Source organism: Capricornis sumatraensis, chromosome 9 (genome assembly GCF_032405125.1).
Source record: "Capricornis sumatraensis isolate serow.1 chromosome 9, serow.2, whole genome shotgun sequence".
In the NCBI taxonomy this organism is placed as follows: domain Eukaryota; kingdom Metazoa; phylum Chordata; class Mammalia; order Artiodactyla; family Bovidae; genus Capricornis; species Capricornis sumatraensis.
The window spans coordinates 68,552,408-68,571,066 of record NC_091077.1 but is presented as its reverse complement, the minus strand read 5'-3'; the positions used below and the strand labels follow the sequence as shown (position 1 = coordinate 68,571,066).

Sequence of the window (18,659 nt, the reverse complement as noted above, 5' to 3'; positions counted from 1 at the left end):
CTCAGAGGTCTTTATTACTGACCCCACAGACCACACTCTCAGGGCCCTCAGATCATGACCATTCTCAACATCCAACGGGTTGCACTGATTTTAGTTAGAGAAATCCACAGCCATTCAAAATTGGGGCTTTGAGGCTGGAGTGCATGCAGAAAGCCAGTCTGTTCATTGGCGCTCTAAGGCCAGCAGGAGTTTGGCCTGGGCTTGGCTGTGCTGAGGGCCTGGGCCATAAACACAGGCACAGGTATGGAGTTACACAGGGGGGCTCTACACCATCTCAGGGGGCTGAGGGCCAGGGCTTCCTTCTTGACAAATATACTGACTCCCTTACCTTCGTATCAATGATCCTTGAATCAACTGTCACATTCTCACTGCTGGAAAGAAGACAGGAAGGGAGACGATATTAATTCTCTCTCTCCAGCTGCTCTTGGTTTTTTGACTGTCTCCAGCCAAATGTGGGGGGACCACAGGCAGTCCCCAAAGCAGGTGGTGGTGCAGCAGTTGTGGCACGCCGCCTCCCAGGGTGGGCAGCTCATCAGTGGAGTGGGGACTTGGTGGCAATCTGATCCATGGCCAGAATGACACCCTGTACCTAGCTTACGCCCCGACTTGGTCACTGAAGTTCAAAGCTGATTCCACTGGCCAAGCCTCCAAGACTTCAGCCCAGAAGTTACCCAGAGGAGACTTCCCTGGCAGCCTAGTGGTTAAGACTTTGAGCTTCCACTGCAGAAGGGGACTTCCCTGTGGTCCAGTGGTTAAGACTCCATGCTTCCACTGCAAGGGGCATGGGTTCAATCCCTGGCCTGGGAACTAAGATCCTGCATGCTGTATTTTAAACACACACACACACACGCACCCAGAGATTACCTTTCCAACCTGGGTTCTTGATCAGCCACCAGAGTAAACAACAGGTTAGCCTCTGGTTTCCAGAGAGCTTGTGTCTGCTCTCTGCCAAATCTTGACTCTGCTCCTCACTCTTCTCCCCGTCTCCCCAAATCATATTGTGGTTTACTCCTTGAGGAAAAGGAAAGTGCATTCTATTCGACAACCAGGCTGCTTTTAAGAGTGGTGCAACTGCTGTTCTCTTAGAGTAAGGCAGAATGAAACTCTGGGCTTGGCCAGCAGAGCTCAGCTGGGAGGCACCTTTTGTTGTGGTGGTTGTGTTGTTTCGAGTTCTTGGACAACCACCTGAATGTCTCTGTGACCAACTCCTTGGGGTGCATTTAGAGAGGGGCCTTTCCAGGTGGCGCTAGCAGTAAAGAACCCGCCTGCCAATGCAGGAGACATAAGAGATGTGAGTTCAATCCCTGGGTTGGGAAGATCCCCTGGAGGAGGGCACAGCAACTCACTCCAGTATTCTTGCCTGGAGAATCCCATGGACAGAGGGGTGGGCTTGCAAGAGTTGGACATGACTGAAGCAACAGCACAGCACAGAGGGAAGGGTAGGGGTGGGGAGGATGGAAGCAGATGCTAAGCTCCAGGCTGGCTGCTCTGGGAACGGGGCTGGTGGCAGGGTTTCCCTGAGACATCAGGCGGCTTTCACAGTAAGAAGGTCAGCTGAGGTCTTGTTTCCATCTCCGAAAATGAGGTGGCAACAGCAACAAGACATTTGCCAAGAGTTGTGTGTCTACTGGTTCCAGATGGGGGGCATGGCGAGTTGCTCTCTGGGCCCCGGGGAGCCAGGTGCACTTCAGCCTTAGACTTGGGAACAGTGAGTCAGTCTCAGGAGGAGAACTTCCTGATGACCAGCGTTTCAGGGAAGTTCCTGGCTTGCGCTACATTCAATGGGTCAAATCTGATCTTGCCCACAACACAGAGAAAACAAGTGGGAAGGGAGGTCCAGGGGACCTGCTGGCACCAAGTAAAGTAGGGTATTTGGTCACAGAGGCTGTGTTTCCAGGAAGTTATACCACCACTGCTCACTGAGTAGGGATTTTTTCTCCTGGAAACAGCGATGAGGTATAAATCAAAGTCTCAAGAAAAGAGCCCATTGGTAAGAGTTCTGTTGGAAGTAACCAGATGGCTCTGAAATCAAGCAGTCAGGCTGTACTACAGGGCTCATCCTCTCACTTCTCTACTTCAGGCTTTAAGAATGGGCTATAAACACTTTGGGCTTCTCTTCTGGTGATGGGGTGCTGGAGAGTTCCATGTTGTCCACCAGGACATTCTTGTCTCCAAGTCTAATGACACTGGGCTCTGGGGCAGGAGTGGCAGGTGGGTTTTTGTGCATGTGGGGCAGGCTGCTCTGGCTGATGTCCAGGTCTTTGAAAGCATGAAGCATGAATACACCCAGGATGATGGTGACAAAGCCGGAGAGGGTGCCCACGATGTCCACGGCCGACATCCTGTACCACTCCTTGAAGAGGATGATGGAGGAGGTCATCACCATCGTGGTAAAAAACACGTAGTAGATGGGGAACACCAGGGAGGTGTTGAAGATGTCCAGCGCCCTGTTGAGGAAGTTGACCTGAGTGCTGATGGAAAGCGCCAGCGTGAGGGACAGGATGTAGGGGAGAGGGTGCCGCACCACTGGCAGCCCCTGGAAGAAGTTCCTGATGGTCATGCCCAGACCCTTGCTGGCGGGCACAGAGAAGGCCCCGATCACAGAGCAGATGACGATGTAGACGAGGATGTTCCTTTGTCCATAACGTGGGGCGACGACGAAGATGAGGATGAGGCAGGACACCAGCAGAAACACAGCGAACACGATGTACCCTTTGTGGGGGAGGGAGAGAGAGGACCTGAGCTGGGAGGATGCCATCAGCATCCACCATGGCAGCGGGATGTCACATTAAGAATCTGGGCTCTGGAGGACTTCCCTGGCAGTCTAGTGGTTAAGGCTCTGCACCTGCAGTGCAACGGGTGTGGGTTTATCCCTGGTCGGGAAACTAAGTCTCTTCAGCTGTGTCTGACTCTGCGACCCTGTGGACCATAGCCCACCAGGCTTCTTGGTCCACGGGATTCTCCAGGCAAGAATACTGGAGTGGGTTACTATGCCCTCCTGCAGGGGATCTTCCTGACCCAGGGATCAAACCCACATCTTTTGCATCTCCTGCACTGGCAGGCAGATCCTGTACCACCAGTTCCTCCTGGGAAGCCCTCTTATACTACGCATGCTAAGTCACTTCAGTTGTGTCTGACTCTCTCTGACCCTACCGGGCTCCTCTGTCCATGGGATTCTCAAGGCAAGAGTACTGGAGTGGGTCGCCGTGCCCTCCTCCAGGGGATCTTCCCTTCCGAGGGGTTGAACCCAGGTCTCTTATGTCTCCTGCAATGGCAGCACGTTCTTTACCACTAGCGCCACCTGGGAAGCTCGTTTTGTGGCACGGCCAAATAAAAAATAAGTAAAAATAAACAGATAAATCTGTGTTGTTAAAAAAGGAAATCTAGGTTCTGGAATCAAACATGGGTTCTGGTCCCAGCAACACAACTTTTTAATAACTTGTACAAGTTATTCATTAAACCCCCAAGATCTCAGTTTCATCTTTAAAATAGGAATAATAATAGGACCTTCCCTATAGGAGCTTTTTTTGTGAGATTAAATGAGATAATATACTCAATTGACTGAATGCCCCCTCCCATTCATATATTGAAACCTAATCCCCTAATGTGACAGTATTTGGAGGTGAGGGTTTTGAGAGGTGATTAAGTCGTAAGAGTAGAGCCCTCATGAAGGGATTAGTGCCCCAGGGGACTCCAGAGAGCTCCCCTGCCCCTTCCACCAGGTGAGGACACCTGGTGGTGATGTCTATGAACAAAATCTATAGGGCTTGATCAAGGACTTGATGATGGCTTCCAGAACTGTGAAAAATGTCTATTGTTTATAAGCCACCCAGTCTATCATATTTGAACAAAGACAGTGCAAACAAAGCATTTAGAACAGTACCCATTACATACTAAACAGCATCAACACCTATCAGACTGGGACCCTGTAAACTAGCCTTAGTACCAGGCCATCAGTTTTCTTCCCCAGACTTGCTTCCTCCTCCTCCTCCAGGTGGCAGCACCTGAGACAGCCATAACCCAGTCAGCCCTCCCCAGGGTTCACCCCCAGTGCTTTCCTGCTCAAGGGGAGCTGGAACCTACCTGTGTCTTTCATCTTGGCAGCCATCTCCATGATGGTGGTGATCTTCTCTTCCTCGGGGGCGTGTATCACCATCACTGTGCTGCCAGCCATGCAGATCAGACAGCCCAGCTTCCCCAGGAGGTTCAGACTCTCCCCCAGGAAATACGAGGAAAAGATGGCACTGTGTGCAGAAGAGGAGAAAGGGCTCAGAGTAGCCAGGCTGGCCCCAGCATCCTGGAGAAAGGCCAGGGCAGAGCGAGGGCTCACTGCTCTTCCATGTGGGAGCTTTTCTGGACCCCTTGGAAATGTCTGAAACAGAAACTTACTTATGGGAGGGCTACAGTGTAGGCTGGAGGAATGGACAACAGCCACGTGAATTTCTTTCATTTAGAGACGGAGAGTATCCCCAAACAGAAGAGTTGGGAGAGCCCTTCAGAGCACTCTTGTCTAACTTCCTACCCAATGAGCACATCTTCTGTAACACTGCAAACAAATGTGAAACGCTTTCAGCTTTGGCTTGTATGTCTCTCGTGGCAAACAGCTCACCCCTTCACAATGTGGATGAATCCATTGTAGGTTCATTCTATGAGGTATTACCCTAATGTGGTTATTTCTACTTGTCCCATATCTTATTCCTTGCACCATACAGAACAAATCCATCCCTTCTTCCATCTGTATATGCCAGCATAAACAACCATCATGACCATCACAGGCACTGTGTCTTGAGCACTTTATCAGCAGGCACTGCATGCGTGCATGCACAGCTGCGTCCAAGTCTGTGACCCCATGGACTGTAGCCCGCCAGGCTCCTCTGTCCACGGAATTTTCCAGGCAAGAACACTAGAGTGGGTTGCCATTTTCTACTCCAGGGGATCTTCCTGGCCCAAGGATCGAACCCATGTCTCTTGCATCTCTTGCACTGGCATTATGCTAGGAACTTTCTATTTATTACCTCACTGCTGCTGCTGCTTCTGCTAAGTCGCTTCAGTTATGTCCGACTCTGTGCGACCCCATAGATGGCAGCCCACCCGGCTCTCCCGTCCCTGGGATTCTCCAGGCAAGAATACTGGAGTGGGTTGCCATTTCCTTCTCCTATGCATGAAACTGAAAAGTGAAAGTGAAGTCATGTCTGACTCCTAGCGATCCCGTGGACTGCAGCCTACTAGGCTCCTCCATCCATGGGACCTTCCCGACAAGAGTACTGGAGTGGGTTGCCATTGCCTTCTCCGTATTACCTCACTAACATCTATTAAATGGGCGTATATTCTTTACTTCTCAGAGTTGTATTACCTCACTAACATCTTATAACTCTGAGAAGCAAAAAAAGATGCCCATTTAATAGATGAGAAAACTGAGTCCCATAGAAGCTTAAATGGTGGCAAGATCATACAACTGATGAGACAAGCCAGAATTTGAGCTCAAATTCTGTCTAATTATAAAGCCTATGGTTTTTCCCTCTACATCTCACTGAGGAGAATTGTGACTTGAGTCTTTTCTGGGCAAAACACCTCCAGTTCCTTGCTGTTCTTTGGTGATATGACTTTCATTCCTCCAAATGAGCTGGCAAAAGTGAGGGAAGATGGGAGGGAAATGGGACAAGACAATTATGATCACTGGGGCGTGCTTCTGTTGCTTTACAAGGGTGGCATTACTTTAGGATAAAAATCTGTTGGCTGACCTAAGGTCACCCAGTAAGCTTCACGAGTCCTGCTTAAAGAGATCAGGAAAGAGGGGACTATTGTCTAAGCTCCTCTAAATGTTTCCCATCTCTCCTCTAAAACTACCAAAAGCATCTTACCCACGATGCCTTTTTACCAGCATTTGGTGGCCTTAGCAAAGGCAGGGGTCACAAAGTAAAGGGTTCCCTGCCTCTCCTAACTACCTGGGATGGGAATTTGTAAACTAACCAGATATGCAATAGTGGTATCACAGCTACATCAGCCAACTATGCCGTGTGAGTCATGGCTCTATCTGGCTTTTGAGTGTATAGATGTTGCAAGATTATCTTCAAGCTGGCAAAACAAAACAGGAAATTATAGGTATTGGGTGTGGTAGGCCGGCACTTACCAGGACTCCATGATTAGGGTAACAATCAGAGCCAGCTTCAAATGGGACTCAGGACCCCCACAGAGGAGGGGTCTTATAGCTTGGGAGGAACAGGGCAATGGGAAGCACACACATGTAATAGCAGTTACCTTTAAAATTATCAAACATTTTCCAGGAAACATGGCCTAGTGATCAAGCATCCAGACTCTGAAATTAGACAGCCTGGGAGGGAATCCTGGCTCAGTCTCCGGGGATCTGGGTGACCTTGGTCAAGATGCTTAACCTCTCTTGGCCTTAGGTCTCCCCTCCTTTCTAATTAGTAGGGATACTGTGAGGATTAAAGGTGGTGCACTGGTAAAGAATCGCCTGCAATGCAGAAGACTCTGGCTCAATACCTGGATTGGGAAGATACCTGGAGAAAGCATAGGTTACTCATTCCAGTATTCTTGCTTAGAAAATTCCATGGGCAGAGGAACCTGGCAGGCTACAGTCCACGAGGTCACAAGAGTTGGACACGACTTACTGACTAAACAAGAACAACAACAAAACCCCTAAACACACGTTAGCCGTGGATATTCTTCAGTGCTGATTCTGTACGATGCACCTTCTGTGCATTATCTCACTGAGGCCTTGAAGCTATGCCTTCAGGCAGGCATTATGAACATCCCCACTTAGGAGATGGGAAATTGACATTTAGAGTAGTTAAGTGACCTGCCATGTACTGTAACTACAAAGTGGCAGAGATAAGGTTAGAACTCAGGGACAGTTAATCTAGGGCTTGTACTTTCAATGTGTGGGCACCAAAACACTGACATGAGACCTTCAGCCTGGTGGCAGGGACAGCCCTTTCCCTGGATTGGGCTTGGCCTGTCCCTTCACTGCCCAGGCAGTAGAAGGGATGCTAGAACAACAGTCAGCACGCAGTCCCCAGTGCAGAGCCTCTTTCCGGGAGCTGGGACTGACCCAGGTCCCTGACTGCAAGTAGCGATTGATCCCATATGGCAGTTTCAGACATCAACTGACAACATGAAGGAGTCAGAGAGAGCAGGAGAGGGGACTAACCTTATGAGGATACTCAGCGCTCCCAGAGGGGTGACGACTGTGGCAGGAGCGAACGCGTAGGCCCCGAAGTTGGCAACTTCCCCAGCAGCCACTAGGAAACGAAGGGAGAGAAGAGGTCACAGTGGCTCTGATGCGCCATCTCCAGCCCAGATGAATGTGGGTGGAGACAGCTTTGTTTGGTGTTCACCCATTCACAGAATCCCAGACCAGCATTCATTACAATCCCGATCCTTAAGCTTTCTCCCTGCAGAATCTCATCTAAAGGTCAGGCCCAGACCATCCTGACCAGATCCTCTCATTTCAAAGATAAGGAGGTGGCCTAGAGTCCAGGGTCATATGGCACCTTCTTGTTCTAGAGGTCTCTTGGGTTCTAGCCTAAGCACAATTAAGGGTATCTCAGACCAATGATTGGTCTGTATGATTAAAGTAAGTTCTAAAAAGTGGGGCACAAAGGAGATCAAACCAGTCAATCCTAAAGGAAATCAACCCTGAATATTCATTGAAAGGACCAGTGCTGAAGCTGAAGCTCCAATACTTTGGCCACCTGATGCGAAGAGCCTGCTGATTAGAAAAGACCATGTTGCTGGAAAAGATTAAGGGCAAAGAGGAGAAGGAAGCAACAGGATGAGACAGTTGGATGACATCATTGACTCAATGGACATGAATCTGAGCAAACTCTGGGACATGGTGAGGACAGAGAAGCCTGGCATGCTGTAGTCTCTCATGTCGCAAAGAGTCAGACATGACTCAGTGACTGAACAACAACAACTAGGAAGTGTGAATTATCAAATAAACAGCCACAGTCATCGATTCTCCAGGTACCCAATGGTCCATGGAGCTGTCTTTCCCAGAGTAGTGGTGGCTAGTCTAGACTGACAGGCAGGTGGTTAGACAGATATTCCCAAAGGGTCTACTTCTCCCCACGAGAGTTTCCAGTTTGCAGACTCCTGTCTCTTTGCTCATAGAGAATGATCTGGGTCTGGCCTTTCAAAGCAGGTGATGAATGTGATAACTCTGGCTAAGACAGGGATCAAAACCTGACTTGGATTATAAACAGAAAGCTCACTACTTCTCCATCCAACCCAAAGAATTAGAGTTTGAAAGCCAGAAAGGGTGGTGGAAAGTGGGGGGAAATGTGTGAACGTGCAAGTTTGGACAAACCTTAGGTGGAAGACCAGTCACATCCTAAGTGAGCCAACAATTGCTGGGGAATGGGACAGCTGAGTTAGGAGTCCTGGGCTGTGCCCTGTAGGAGTCTGGGAGACTCTGGCAGTCATAGCTCCCTGCCTTTCAGGGGAAGTTGAGAAATTATACCTTTATCATTACCAGTTCTGTACAAACCCCTCTGGGGACAGATGCTTTGTGGATGAAAGACGTCACTGTGGATGGAGAAAGTAACCTGAGGGGCCAGGTAAAATGTTCTACCTGCAAAGACTATCAAGGTTTCCCCCTTAGAAATCTGGGCCTTGGATGCATATTTTGCACAACAGAGACATCTATTCCTTCTTTCATCTCTGCCTCTATCATCAATAGGGCAGTGTCCTTAGTAGCAAAGAATCCACTTACAAGGGACTTCTCTGGTGGTCCAGTGCCTAAGACACCGAGTTCTCAAAGCAGAGAGCCTAGGTTTGACCCCTGTTTGGGGAACAAAGATTCTGTGTACTGCAACTAAGACTGGGTACAGCCAAAACAAAGAGAGAGAGAGAAAGGACCTACTTACTCGTGAGAAATCCAGCCCACCACATTGAGTCCTTCAGGTAGCCATAGCCTCCATCCACTGTAGAAAGGAATGCGCCCTGAGTTAGAGGTTGGCCACACGTTCCCAGCACCTTTCCTTCCCTCCTTTTCCTCCCCAGCCTCCAATGGTTCAGTACACGGCAGCTGTGGTGCATCCTCCAGGCTTCCTTCTGGGCCCTCTCCTGAGCGAGTGCACCCCTTCCAAAGTTTGAAGTTCCTTCTGGATGCTCATGTCCCTAGTTCATGTATGCATCCTGCTCCTTTCTCCTGAGCCCTGATGTGTATCCGGTTACTTACTCAACACCTCTTGGGTCTATCACAGGCATCTCAAACTCTGTCCTAAATGGAACTCTTGATTTTAAAATGCTCCCACCCACCAAATGAGGGCTGGATTCAATGGTAAAGAATCCACTTGCTGATGAAGGAGATGCAGGTTTGATCCTTGGGTTGGGAAGATCCCCTGGAGAAGTAAATGGCAAGCCACTCCAATATTCTTGCCTGGGAAATCCCAGGTGGGCTGCAGTCCATACAGTCGCAAAAGAGTTGACAAGACTTAGCGACCAAAACAGCAATAACCCGCAAATGAAATTCAGTAAGGGGCACCTCTGCATATCTAGTTGCTTGATCCAGAAACCAGGGAATCACACTGGACCGTCCCATTACTGCACTCTCTGCATCCAGTCCATCCTGTGCATTCTGTCTCCAAAAAGCATCTACACGTGTCCACCCCACTGCTACCACCCAACTCCCAGGCACTGTTACTTCTGGCCTGGGTGGAGGCAACTGCCTCCTAGGATTGATTCCTCCAGCTCAATCCTGTGCCTTTAGAATCCATTCCTTTCATAGTAGCCAGGGGTTTTTAACAATTATGTCACTCCTCAGCTTAGAGCTGGCCAGTGGCTTCAAAATACTCTTAGGATAAAGACCAGGATTCCTAACAAGGCTGATCCTAGTTGTGACCCTGCTCACCTCTCCAAAGGCATCTCCCACCACTCTTACTATAGTCTAGCCACTCCGGCTGCCTTTGCCTTCTTCAAAAATGATGAGTTTGTTTTGACCTTAAGGGCTTGGTGTGTGTTTTTCCGTGTTCAGAATAGTCTTCTTAACAATATTTGCCTGTATCTTTACCTACTCTACAGGTCTCCACTTGACGCTGCTTTCCCTAAAATGCCCTCCCTTGGGTTTTTCTCTCATCACACTCATTAGTGACACTTACTGTCTATAATTTGAATTGATCTATTTATTTTCTGGCATTTCCCCTACTAAAATGGAAGCTCCACGAAGCCAAGAATTGTGTCTGCTTTGGTCACATGGTGGACTCAGAGCCTGGCACACAGTCAAAACCCAACGTTAGCGATGAGGAGGAGGAGAAGGAAGATGGGTTTTAGACAGTGTTGTCTAAAACTTGAATGTGGTTTTTTGTAAATGCCCATTTTTCTAAGATAGCCCTTAGCTTTCATCAGGTTCTTAAAGGAGTCAGACTCTCCCATAAAAATTAAGAGCTCTGAGAGCATTTTATTGAGTTGAAATCTCAGAAGGTATCGAAATAGCAGATTGGAGAAAAAAAACTCATTCCAGGAAAGCTGCCTTTCTGAATGATCAATGATACCTGCCCTGCTCTCTCCTGAGTGCAAGCAGCTGTTTTTCTGGTACTTTAGCGGGTTTCCGGCCTTTGGAACACTTGTCTCCATAGAGATAGAGCAGCAATGACTGCTGACCTTGACTTTATCCCCAAACCTCACAGCTCTCCATTTTTAGAGCACATCTGATTCTAGTCCCGGGTATCCAACTGTGTCAGGCCCTCCCACTTAGATCACAGTAATACTAATACTAGCGCTTAGTCTATGCCAAGTATCTCTCTAAACACACGACATATTTCCACAACAATCCTTTAGCCTGGCCTATTCCTACCCCCAGTTTGTCAGATGAGGAAGCTGAGGCACAGAAAAATGAGTTTTCTTGCCCAGGATCACATCACCAGGAACCAGGGAGCTAGAGTTGGTACTCAAGGAGTCTGCTTCCAAAGCTCAGTGTCCCGCAGAACATTAAACTGGACACGTCCAAACCTGAACACATCAGCTTCCTATAAACCTGCTCCTCCTGAATCCTTTATCTCAGAAAATAGCACCATCATCTTCTCAGTTGCCCAAATCAGAGAGTTCTGAGTCATCCTGACTCACTTTTTCACCCTCCCTTTGGAGCCGGGCACCATCGAATTCAGTACATTGGACCTTCAAAAACTATCCCTGGACTCCACCACTTGTCTCCATTCCCACTGCAGTTTCCTTGCCCAAGATCTGTTGTTTTTCTCCCCTAACTTGTCTCTTAGCCTCCCGTCTTACCCCCAAATCCATTTTGCACCCAGCAGCTAGGGGTCTTTCTAAATCATAAATCAAACTATATCATTTATGCCTGCTTAAAACTTTCATCACTTACAATTACACTTAAACCCTGGAGCCTAGTTTATAAGACTTCTCATGAGCTGGCCCTCACCCCATCTCTTACCCCTCCATGCTCCAGCCATCCTGAGATACTTGCAACTTCTAATATCAATCACACTCCCTCACCCCTGGGCCTTTGCACATGCTGTTCTTTCTGCCTGGAATTCTACATCTTTCTCCTTCTCCCACTTTGTTATCTCAATGTCATATAGTCTCAGCTCCTCAAATTAGCCTTTACAGGAAACCTCCCCTACCCTCCAAGCCTAAGATTTACATGCTCCTCCAAAATATTGCCATCAGTTCAGTTCATTTGCTCAGTTGTGTCTGACTCTTTGTGACCCCATGGACTGCAGCACTCCAGGCTTCCCTGACCATCACCAACTCCCAGAGCTTGCTCAAACTCATGTCCATTGAGTTGGTGATGCCATCCAACCATCTCATCCTCTGTTGTCCCCTTCTCCTCCTGCCTTCAATCTTTCCCAGCATCAGGGTCTTTTCCAGTGAGTCAGTTCTTCACACCAGGTGGCCAAAGTATTGGAGCTTCAGTTTCAGCATCAGTCCTTCCAATGAATATTCAGGACTGATTGCCTTTAGGATTGACTGGTTTGATCTCCTTGCAGTCCAAGGGACTCTCAAGAGTCTTCTCCAACACCACAGTTCAAAAGCATCAATTCTTTGGCATTCAGCTTTCTTTATGATCCAACTCTCACATCCATACATGACTACTGGAAAAACCATTTTCCCCATGATAGCACTTAACATGCTACAGAACAAGTGCTCATTGACTTGCCTATCTCTCTCACTCAACCCAATGACCCACAAGGGCACTGTGTCCCCAGGTCTAGCATGGCACCTGGCACACAGTAGGGACATAATGAATGATGATTAAATGGCAAGATTCTTTTACATAGGATTCCTTTTCTCAACAACTGTTTCATGGATACACATCTTATTTTCCAAACAAGCAAATCCCAGTGGACAGAGACTCAGTAATTCTTCTGTAGCCTATAGAGGAGCTCAGATTGCTAGTAAGTGAGGACACATTACTGCCTGACACTGTTATGGGCAGAAGTTTTATATTCCCATTTTTTATGGAAGTTATGCCTTGCCTACAATGACACAATCGATAAGAAATAAAGCCAGGGGATTTCTTTGGTGGTCTAGTGGCTAAGACTCCATGCTCCCAATGTAGGGAGCCTGTGTTTGATCCCTGGTCAGGGAACTAGATCCCGCATGACATAGCTAAGAGTTCTCATGCCACAACTAAAGATCCTGCATTCAGATCAAAGTGCCCAAGTACTGCAACTAAGACCTGGTGCAGACAAAAACAAAAAAACAGAACTAGACGTGGGGTTTCTTAGTCTTGGCCCTGGGACTTTTCCCTGTCTTCACCTCAATTATTGGATCAGGTAGTTCTCACGAACTGCTGGGTTATAAAGGAGGGTCTCCTGCTGGTGGCTGAGGTTCCCAATGGGATGGAGAGCGGGCCTCTTGTGCCCATCTAGGACCAGCTCGCAAGCTGCTCCAGTGGGCCCACAAATGGAGGCTCACAGGGCTGGCTGAGGGCTCGCCACCCGACACCCCATCTGCACCTGCCCCCGCAGGAGCCTACCAGCCCGCGTGGCGCCCGAGGCCACCAGTCGCTGTAGGCCCTTCTTCTTGAGGATGACGCTGCTGCCGACGAGGAAGCTGGACAGGATGGCCAGCCCCAGACCGACATAGAAGCTGTAGTTCTTCCTGAACCTCTCCTGCCAGCTGTTGGAGGTGACATTGCTGGGCACCTCAGGCTGGAGGTCACTGACGATCTGGCACAGGACTTTTTGGGAGGAGCAGTACAGGCTGATCAGGGAACCTGGGAAGAGCATGGTGAGAGGGTCAGGTGGGGACATCTGTGTGCTTTAGAAGCACTGGGCCACTGTTTCAGACTCCACGCTTCAGCTACTGCCACATTCCATCCACATCCCAGGCTCCAAACTACAAAGGAACAGTTAAGGTTCACTGAGTGCTTACTCTAGGCAAGGGACTTTATGAACTCATCAAGTTCTTCCAACCACATGTCAGGTAAGCACTGTCTTTGATTCCCATTTCATAGATGTGGAGACGGAGGGCATGAGAGGTCAGGAACCCTGCCTAAGAACACAGGCTGTCTGACTCCTGAGCTCCAGCACCTCATCACTAAGCCAGAAAGATGCTCCCACACACCAAACAGGGTCCCCCCAGCTCTCAGGCATCACTGAATCCAAGCTCCTGGCCTCCACAGGAAACATCTCCCATCCTCCGGGCACAGAGGCCTCCAACAGCTCAGGAGCACATATATTCTCCCCTTCCAGAGGCTTCTTCACTTATACTTAACTCCAGCCACAGCAGGGAGTCCCTACAGGTAACAGGAGCGAGCGAGGCTGGAGTGCACAGCCCCTCTGAGGCCTGAAGGTGATGAAATACCAGCATCCTTGTCTATGAGAACCAACTATCCCAGGTCTTACTTCGAAGACCTCTGATGTGCATGGTCAGTGGCTGGGGCCTCCTTCAGGCCTCAGAGGAATCAGGGTCCATGCCATCCCACACAGGCTTTGTCTAGGCTCTCTTTCCAAGTCCCCGAGTCTGCAAGAATCATCAGTTCTCATGCCCTTCAGCCAGCACACTCTTGCTGGTTCTTCTGGCCCAAACAGCAAAGATAAAAGGACAAACCTGGGCATGAGAGGCAGACCGTTAGTCAGTAGAATGAAGCTGCCCAAGTTCAAGGAATCAGGACAAAATACAGGCTGGGACTCACAAGGCCCACCACTCCAGGACTTTCCAGGAGAATCTTTGTCATGGAAACAGCACAGTGATGATGCCCAGGGTTTTACCTGAAGAAACTGGGGCCCTGACAAGCTCGGTAACCTGGGGCTACATTGGTGATAAGCAGTGAAACCAGCATTATTTCTCAAGAGCATAGAATGCCAAAGTCCATGCTCTCAGTCACTACATACCCTTCACAAAGCAGGCGGCAAGGGGGCTGGGTTTCACTCAGCCTCTTGAAGGTTATTGTAAAATATGAACTCACTGCTAACATTTAAAAATCAGGAGATTTCCCACAAAAACTCCACTTCAGGGCTGCCTTTGCTTACCTCGCTGGGTATGCGGTCCCATAGGCAACCGCTGGCCACAGCTCAGCAGGGTTTTTGCCCCTAGATAGGACATGATCTTTGCGATTCCCCAGAGTCCATACCCAGCTCTGTTCAGTCAGCGTTGTTTTGTTCTCAGCCCCTTGAAGCATCTGAGTTTGTGACTTTTGGTGGAGAAGGTCTTTTTCAAACTGTGTGTCACAAAGAGCCAAGCTCCTGTGCCAAGGATATAAGGCTGGGCCTAGCACTTCCCCTTGGGCCAAGCTAGACCTTTGGGCCTGCACTGGAAGAGCCTCAGTGCCCAAAAGGGGAGGCAGCTTTAGCTCTGGCACACCTGGAGCACAGAGTGGCATTTTGTTGGAACAAAGGAAAGGCAATGTTGACCCTGCTTCCACAGCAGAGAAAGCATGGAATAGCAGCAGCCCATCTAACCATCTTTCTTCTCAGCTGGGAAAACAGAGGCCCTGAGATGGGGAAGGATTTGCTTGAGTCTCACAAAAGCCTGGAGGCAGAACTGGGTCTGGAACCCAGCAGAGACACCCAGGCGTCTTCTGCAGTGGGAGACCTCTCTTTCCCACACCTGTGTCACAATCCAGAGAAGAGCAGACGAGAAACCATCTGGGTCCTTAATCAGACTTGTCCTGACTGCTCACTCCTGTTTCTCCACTTGGACAGGAGTCAAGCCCTGGGAGTTCCCTGAGTTCAGGAAAAGAGCCAGAGCTGGGAGGATGCCGGCCAAGGAAGGTAACTCCTCAGAGGAAGTCCAAGCCCACCCCCACGCCCTTCCCCTGCCCTCCTGAAGGTACATCTCCAGCAGGTGGAGCCAAAGGGTGGGCTTGGCAGTTTGGGGGAGGCCTGAGGTGTCCAAGGAGCTGAGTGCCCTCCATCAAGTCAAGTCTTCCCATAGCGGGAGAAAGAAAAGGAGGGAAGGCTGAGGGCCAAAGGGAACCCAATCCTGAGGAGGATGCACCACTGCCAAATGGATGCTGGGCCAGATGATCCCTACCTCTCCCCTAGAATATGCTAGGACCGGAACATATTTATCCCCAGGGGAAGGTGAGGCTGAAAATGAACTGCACTGTTGTTCAGAAAACCAAAGACAGCCAGTACCCAACAGGCCTGTTTTGAAAGCTTCACTGGAGAAGAGAAGTTAGAAAAACATGGATATTCCACAGGCTGCAATACCAAGACAGGTAGAAAAATGGAGATATGCCAGAAAATGGGGTGAGCACAGTGGTGTGAGCACAGGTTTTAGAATCCAAGAACCCTGGTTTTATATTCCATATCCCCACTGTATTACTCTGAGCAAGTTCATCGGACTTTTCAGAGCCTCAATTTCTGTCTGTCTCTGGGATGATGACAGAGGTGGTAATATCTACCTGCCTTCTAGAGCTGTGTTAAGGATTAGTTGGGATAATGCAAGTGAAGAGCCTAGTCCATTCCGCAGGTTCATAACTCGAGCATGAGGCTCAGCATCTTTCCTTTTCCTTTCCTGGGTTTTTCCTTCCCTCTTTTTCCTAAAAGGTGGATATGGATTTGCGGGTGGTGGGGCTCTGTGCCCACTCCCCTATCTCTGGTGAGCCCCAGGGAGACAGGCCTGGGCAGGTGCTAATATCCAAAGCAACTATACATAAAAGAAGCCCCGACACCCTCCCCTCAACCCTTTGGATGGACCAGCTCCAATCAATCAAGCCACGCCTCCTTCTCCCACTCCCCCCTCTTCCCCTCCTCCCCGCCCCCCAGGTCCAAAGAGGGGGAAAGTCAGCCAGAAGCCTGCTCCTCCCCAAGACGGGCTTGAGAACTAGGTGGAGGGACAAGCGCGGACCCCCTGCCCCGTTTGGGGTCCCCTGGCAGGAGAGGACGCGGAAGAAAGGAGCAGCGTGAAGCGAAGGCAAAGCGCAAGGTGCACCGGGTCCCCGCCGGCCCCCGCCAGCCCCACGCACCGTTCTCGCAGCTGCTGTTGCTGGCCGGCAGCTCCATGGGGCTCTGGGCGCTCGCACCGACTCACGGGCTGCCGGCGCCCCGGCTCCCCGGCTCCGGAGCAGGTGGCTGAGAACTGTCCCAGCGAGGCCAGCTCCCTGGGGTCAGGACCCGGGGGTGGGGAGAATGACGCGCCCCAGAGGGGGAGGGTCCCCGGGGAGGAGCCACCCGGCCTCTTGGGCAACTCCGCGGGCTGGGGGCTCTGTGCTCGTGCTGCCCGCGGAGGGGTGCATGCCCTCCTGGGGTGCGGAGGCTGCCTAGCACACTGCAAGGGATCACCACCACACGCCACAGGGTGCGAGAGGGCGGGCCCCCCGGCGCCGCCCCGCCGCGCGATGCCGGACGACACCCAGTTCCGTCCAGATGACACAGTTGATGGGCTGCAGCCTGGCTGCAGAGGGAGCAATTTTCTGGCCGAGGTGGAAGTGGGAATGTGGGGGTGGAAAAGGGGGCTCTGCTGTCAGCTGGAGCCTCTCGGGCTAGGGGTGTCTGGGACCCTGGTTTTTTTTTTTTTTTTTTTTTCCTTTCTGCCTGCCTTCCAGCCTCCCTGCCTTATTCATTCTACGCATGTCTGATGGGCACGGGGACAATAATAGGTACCAGGCACAAAAAGTAGGTACTCAACAAATGGTCCATACATATATGTGGAATGAATGAGGGGTGGAAACTTGGTAAACTGAATGAGAGAAGGGAATGGAGTACTTAGAGATCAAAATGAATCAGAAATATTCCCTGTCCCCTAAGAACCTTATATATCATTAATAGGGGAAACAAAATGGGATCAACTCCCCAGAGACTAGGACTTTCCAAATCACCATTAAAAAGGAAAATGGAGGTGAGGGAAAGTACATTTGTTACTGTGGGGTCTAGTAAAAAGTTCAAGAAACACTGAGCTGGACCATAAAAACACTTGGGCAGTCCTTGCTTATGGGCCAGTCACAGCTGTTAGTGCTGAAAAGTCCCCAGTTCATTTAATCCTCATGACAACCTTACTTGCAGCTTTATGATTTAAAGAAAGCATATTGAGGCACAGAGAGATCGAGCAACTTGCCCCGGAGTCCCAGCTAGGAAGTGGAAGAGCCCAAATGAAATGCATGCTCCTAGCAGCCACACCGAGCCTGGCATTTTAGGCCAAAATAATCTTGTGCTCCCGAGTAGTGAAGATATGGGACTGCCATGTTGCGGTCAGTTCTGTTAGGTCACTGGCCTCCTGGAGGAAATAGCTTCTTAAAGTAGTTATTTACTGAGTCCTCACTCCCAAACAGTTACTAAAGCCTTACAGGCATATTTCATTGATGCCTTCTGTGAGGCAGATGCTAATCTCCATGGTACAGATAAGGGAAAATTGTATAATTTTTTGATTATGAAATAATTTTGAATTTACAGAAGAGTTACAAAAATATTACAGAGAGTTCCCATATACCTGTCACCAGTTTCCCATAATAACATCTTACATAGGAATAGAAAAAGTCATATTTTAAATACTGAGAAACACACCCCTCCCAACACCACAAGGTCCCATAGCCAGTAAGTGAGGGTGTCAGGAGTAAAAGAGCTGCTGTGCCCCCGGCTGTCTCCCCAATCACCACCCTCCACCCTTCTAGCTGGGCCTCAAAGGATGGGTTCTTCCAGCATGTGGCTTCCCTTAACTTTCTGAATAACTTTAAAAAGTTACCTTGTCTCCAGAAGGATCAGTTTCCTTACCTGTCAAATAAGACAGCCCTTTTTGCTCCTTTCTGTCTCTCTGTGTGTGTATTCATTATCTGTAAACTTTACCATGGGGTCTAGGGTAGGGTAGGTAGGGCAGAGGTCCAGAGATTAGAAAGGAAAGGGAAGCAACAGATCCAAGTTCATATGTCTTTACCCCTAACATCCAAGCCTGTCCCTAACCATGGAGGGATGTGGCACTGGAGTTCGAATGGAAGTGAGTACTTCTCAAGACCAGCGTGAACTGGAATGCACAGCAGCCAGAAACAGATTGGCCCTCCTGGGAAACGATACTTCATAACAGGAAAATGAATGAATCTATGCCACCATGAGGGAGAGCATGACAAGAGAATTTAGTTTGTGTTTGCTCTTACCTGGGCTTCCCAGATGGTGCAGTGGTAAAGGATCCATCCAGCAATGCAGGAGGTGCAAGAGACACAGGTTCAATTCCTGGGTTGGGAAGATCCCCTGGAAAAAGGAAATGGCAACCCAGTATTCTTGCATGGAAAATCCTGG

At 49.5% G+C, this 18,659-nt stretch overlaps 1 protein-coding gene across 2 annotated transcripts; it reads right to left on the bottom strand.

Annotated features, from left to right (window-relative positions):
• Window positions 1–2,083: 2,083 nt before the first annotated feature.
• On the bottom strand, window positions 2,084–16,436 carry NIPAL4 (NIPA like domain containing 4). Of its 2 annotated transcripts, XM_068981251.1 has the most exons (6): window positions 16,400–16,436; window positions 12,962–13,201; window positions 8,892–8,948; window positions 7,172–7,262; window positions 4,084–4,244; window positions 2,084–2,712 (listed from the first exon to the last, which is right to left on the bottom strand). In XM_068981251.1, exons 1-6 carry the CDS (start codon window positions 16,434–16,436, stop codon window positions 2,084–2,086), a joined length of 1,215 nt encoding a protein of 404 aa, XP_068837352.1. The 2 variants fall into 2 exon arrangements, with proteins under 2 accessions (XP_068837352.1, XP_068837354.1); XM_068981253.1 differs by lacking the exon at window positions 8,892–8,948.
• Window positions 16,437–18,659: the final 2,223 nt, after the last annotated feature.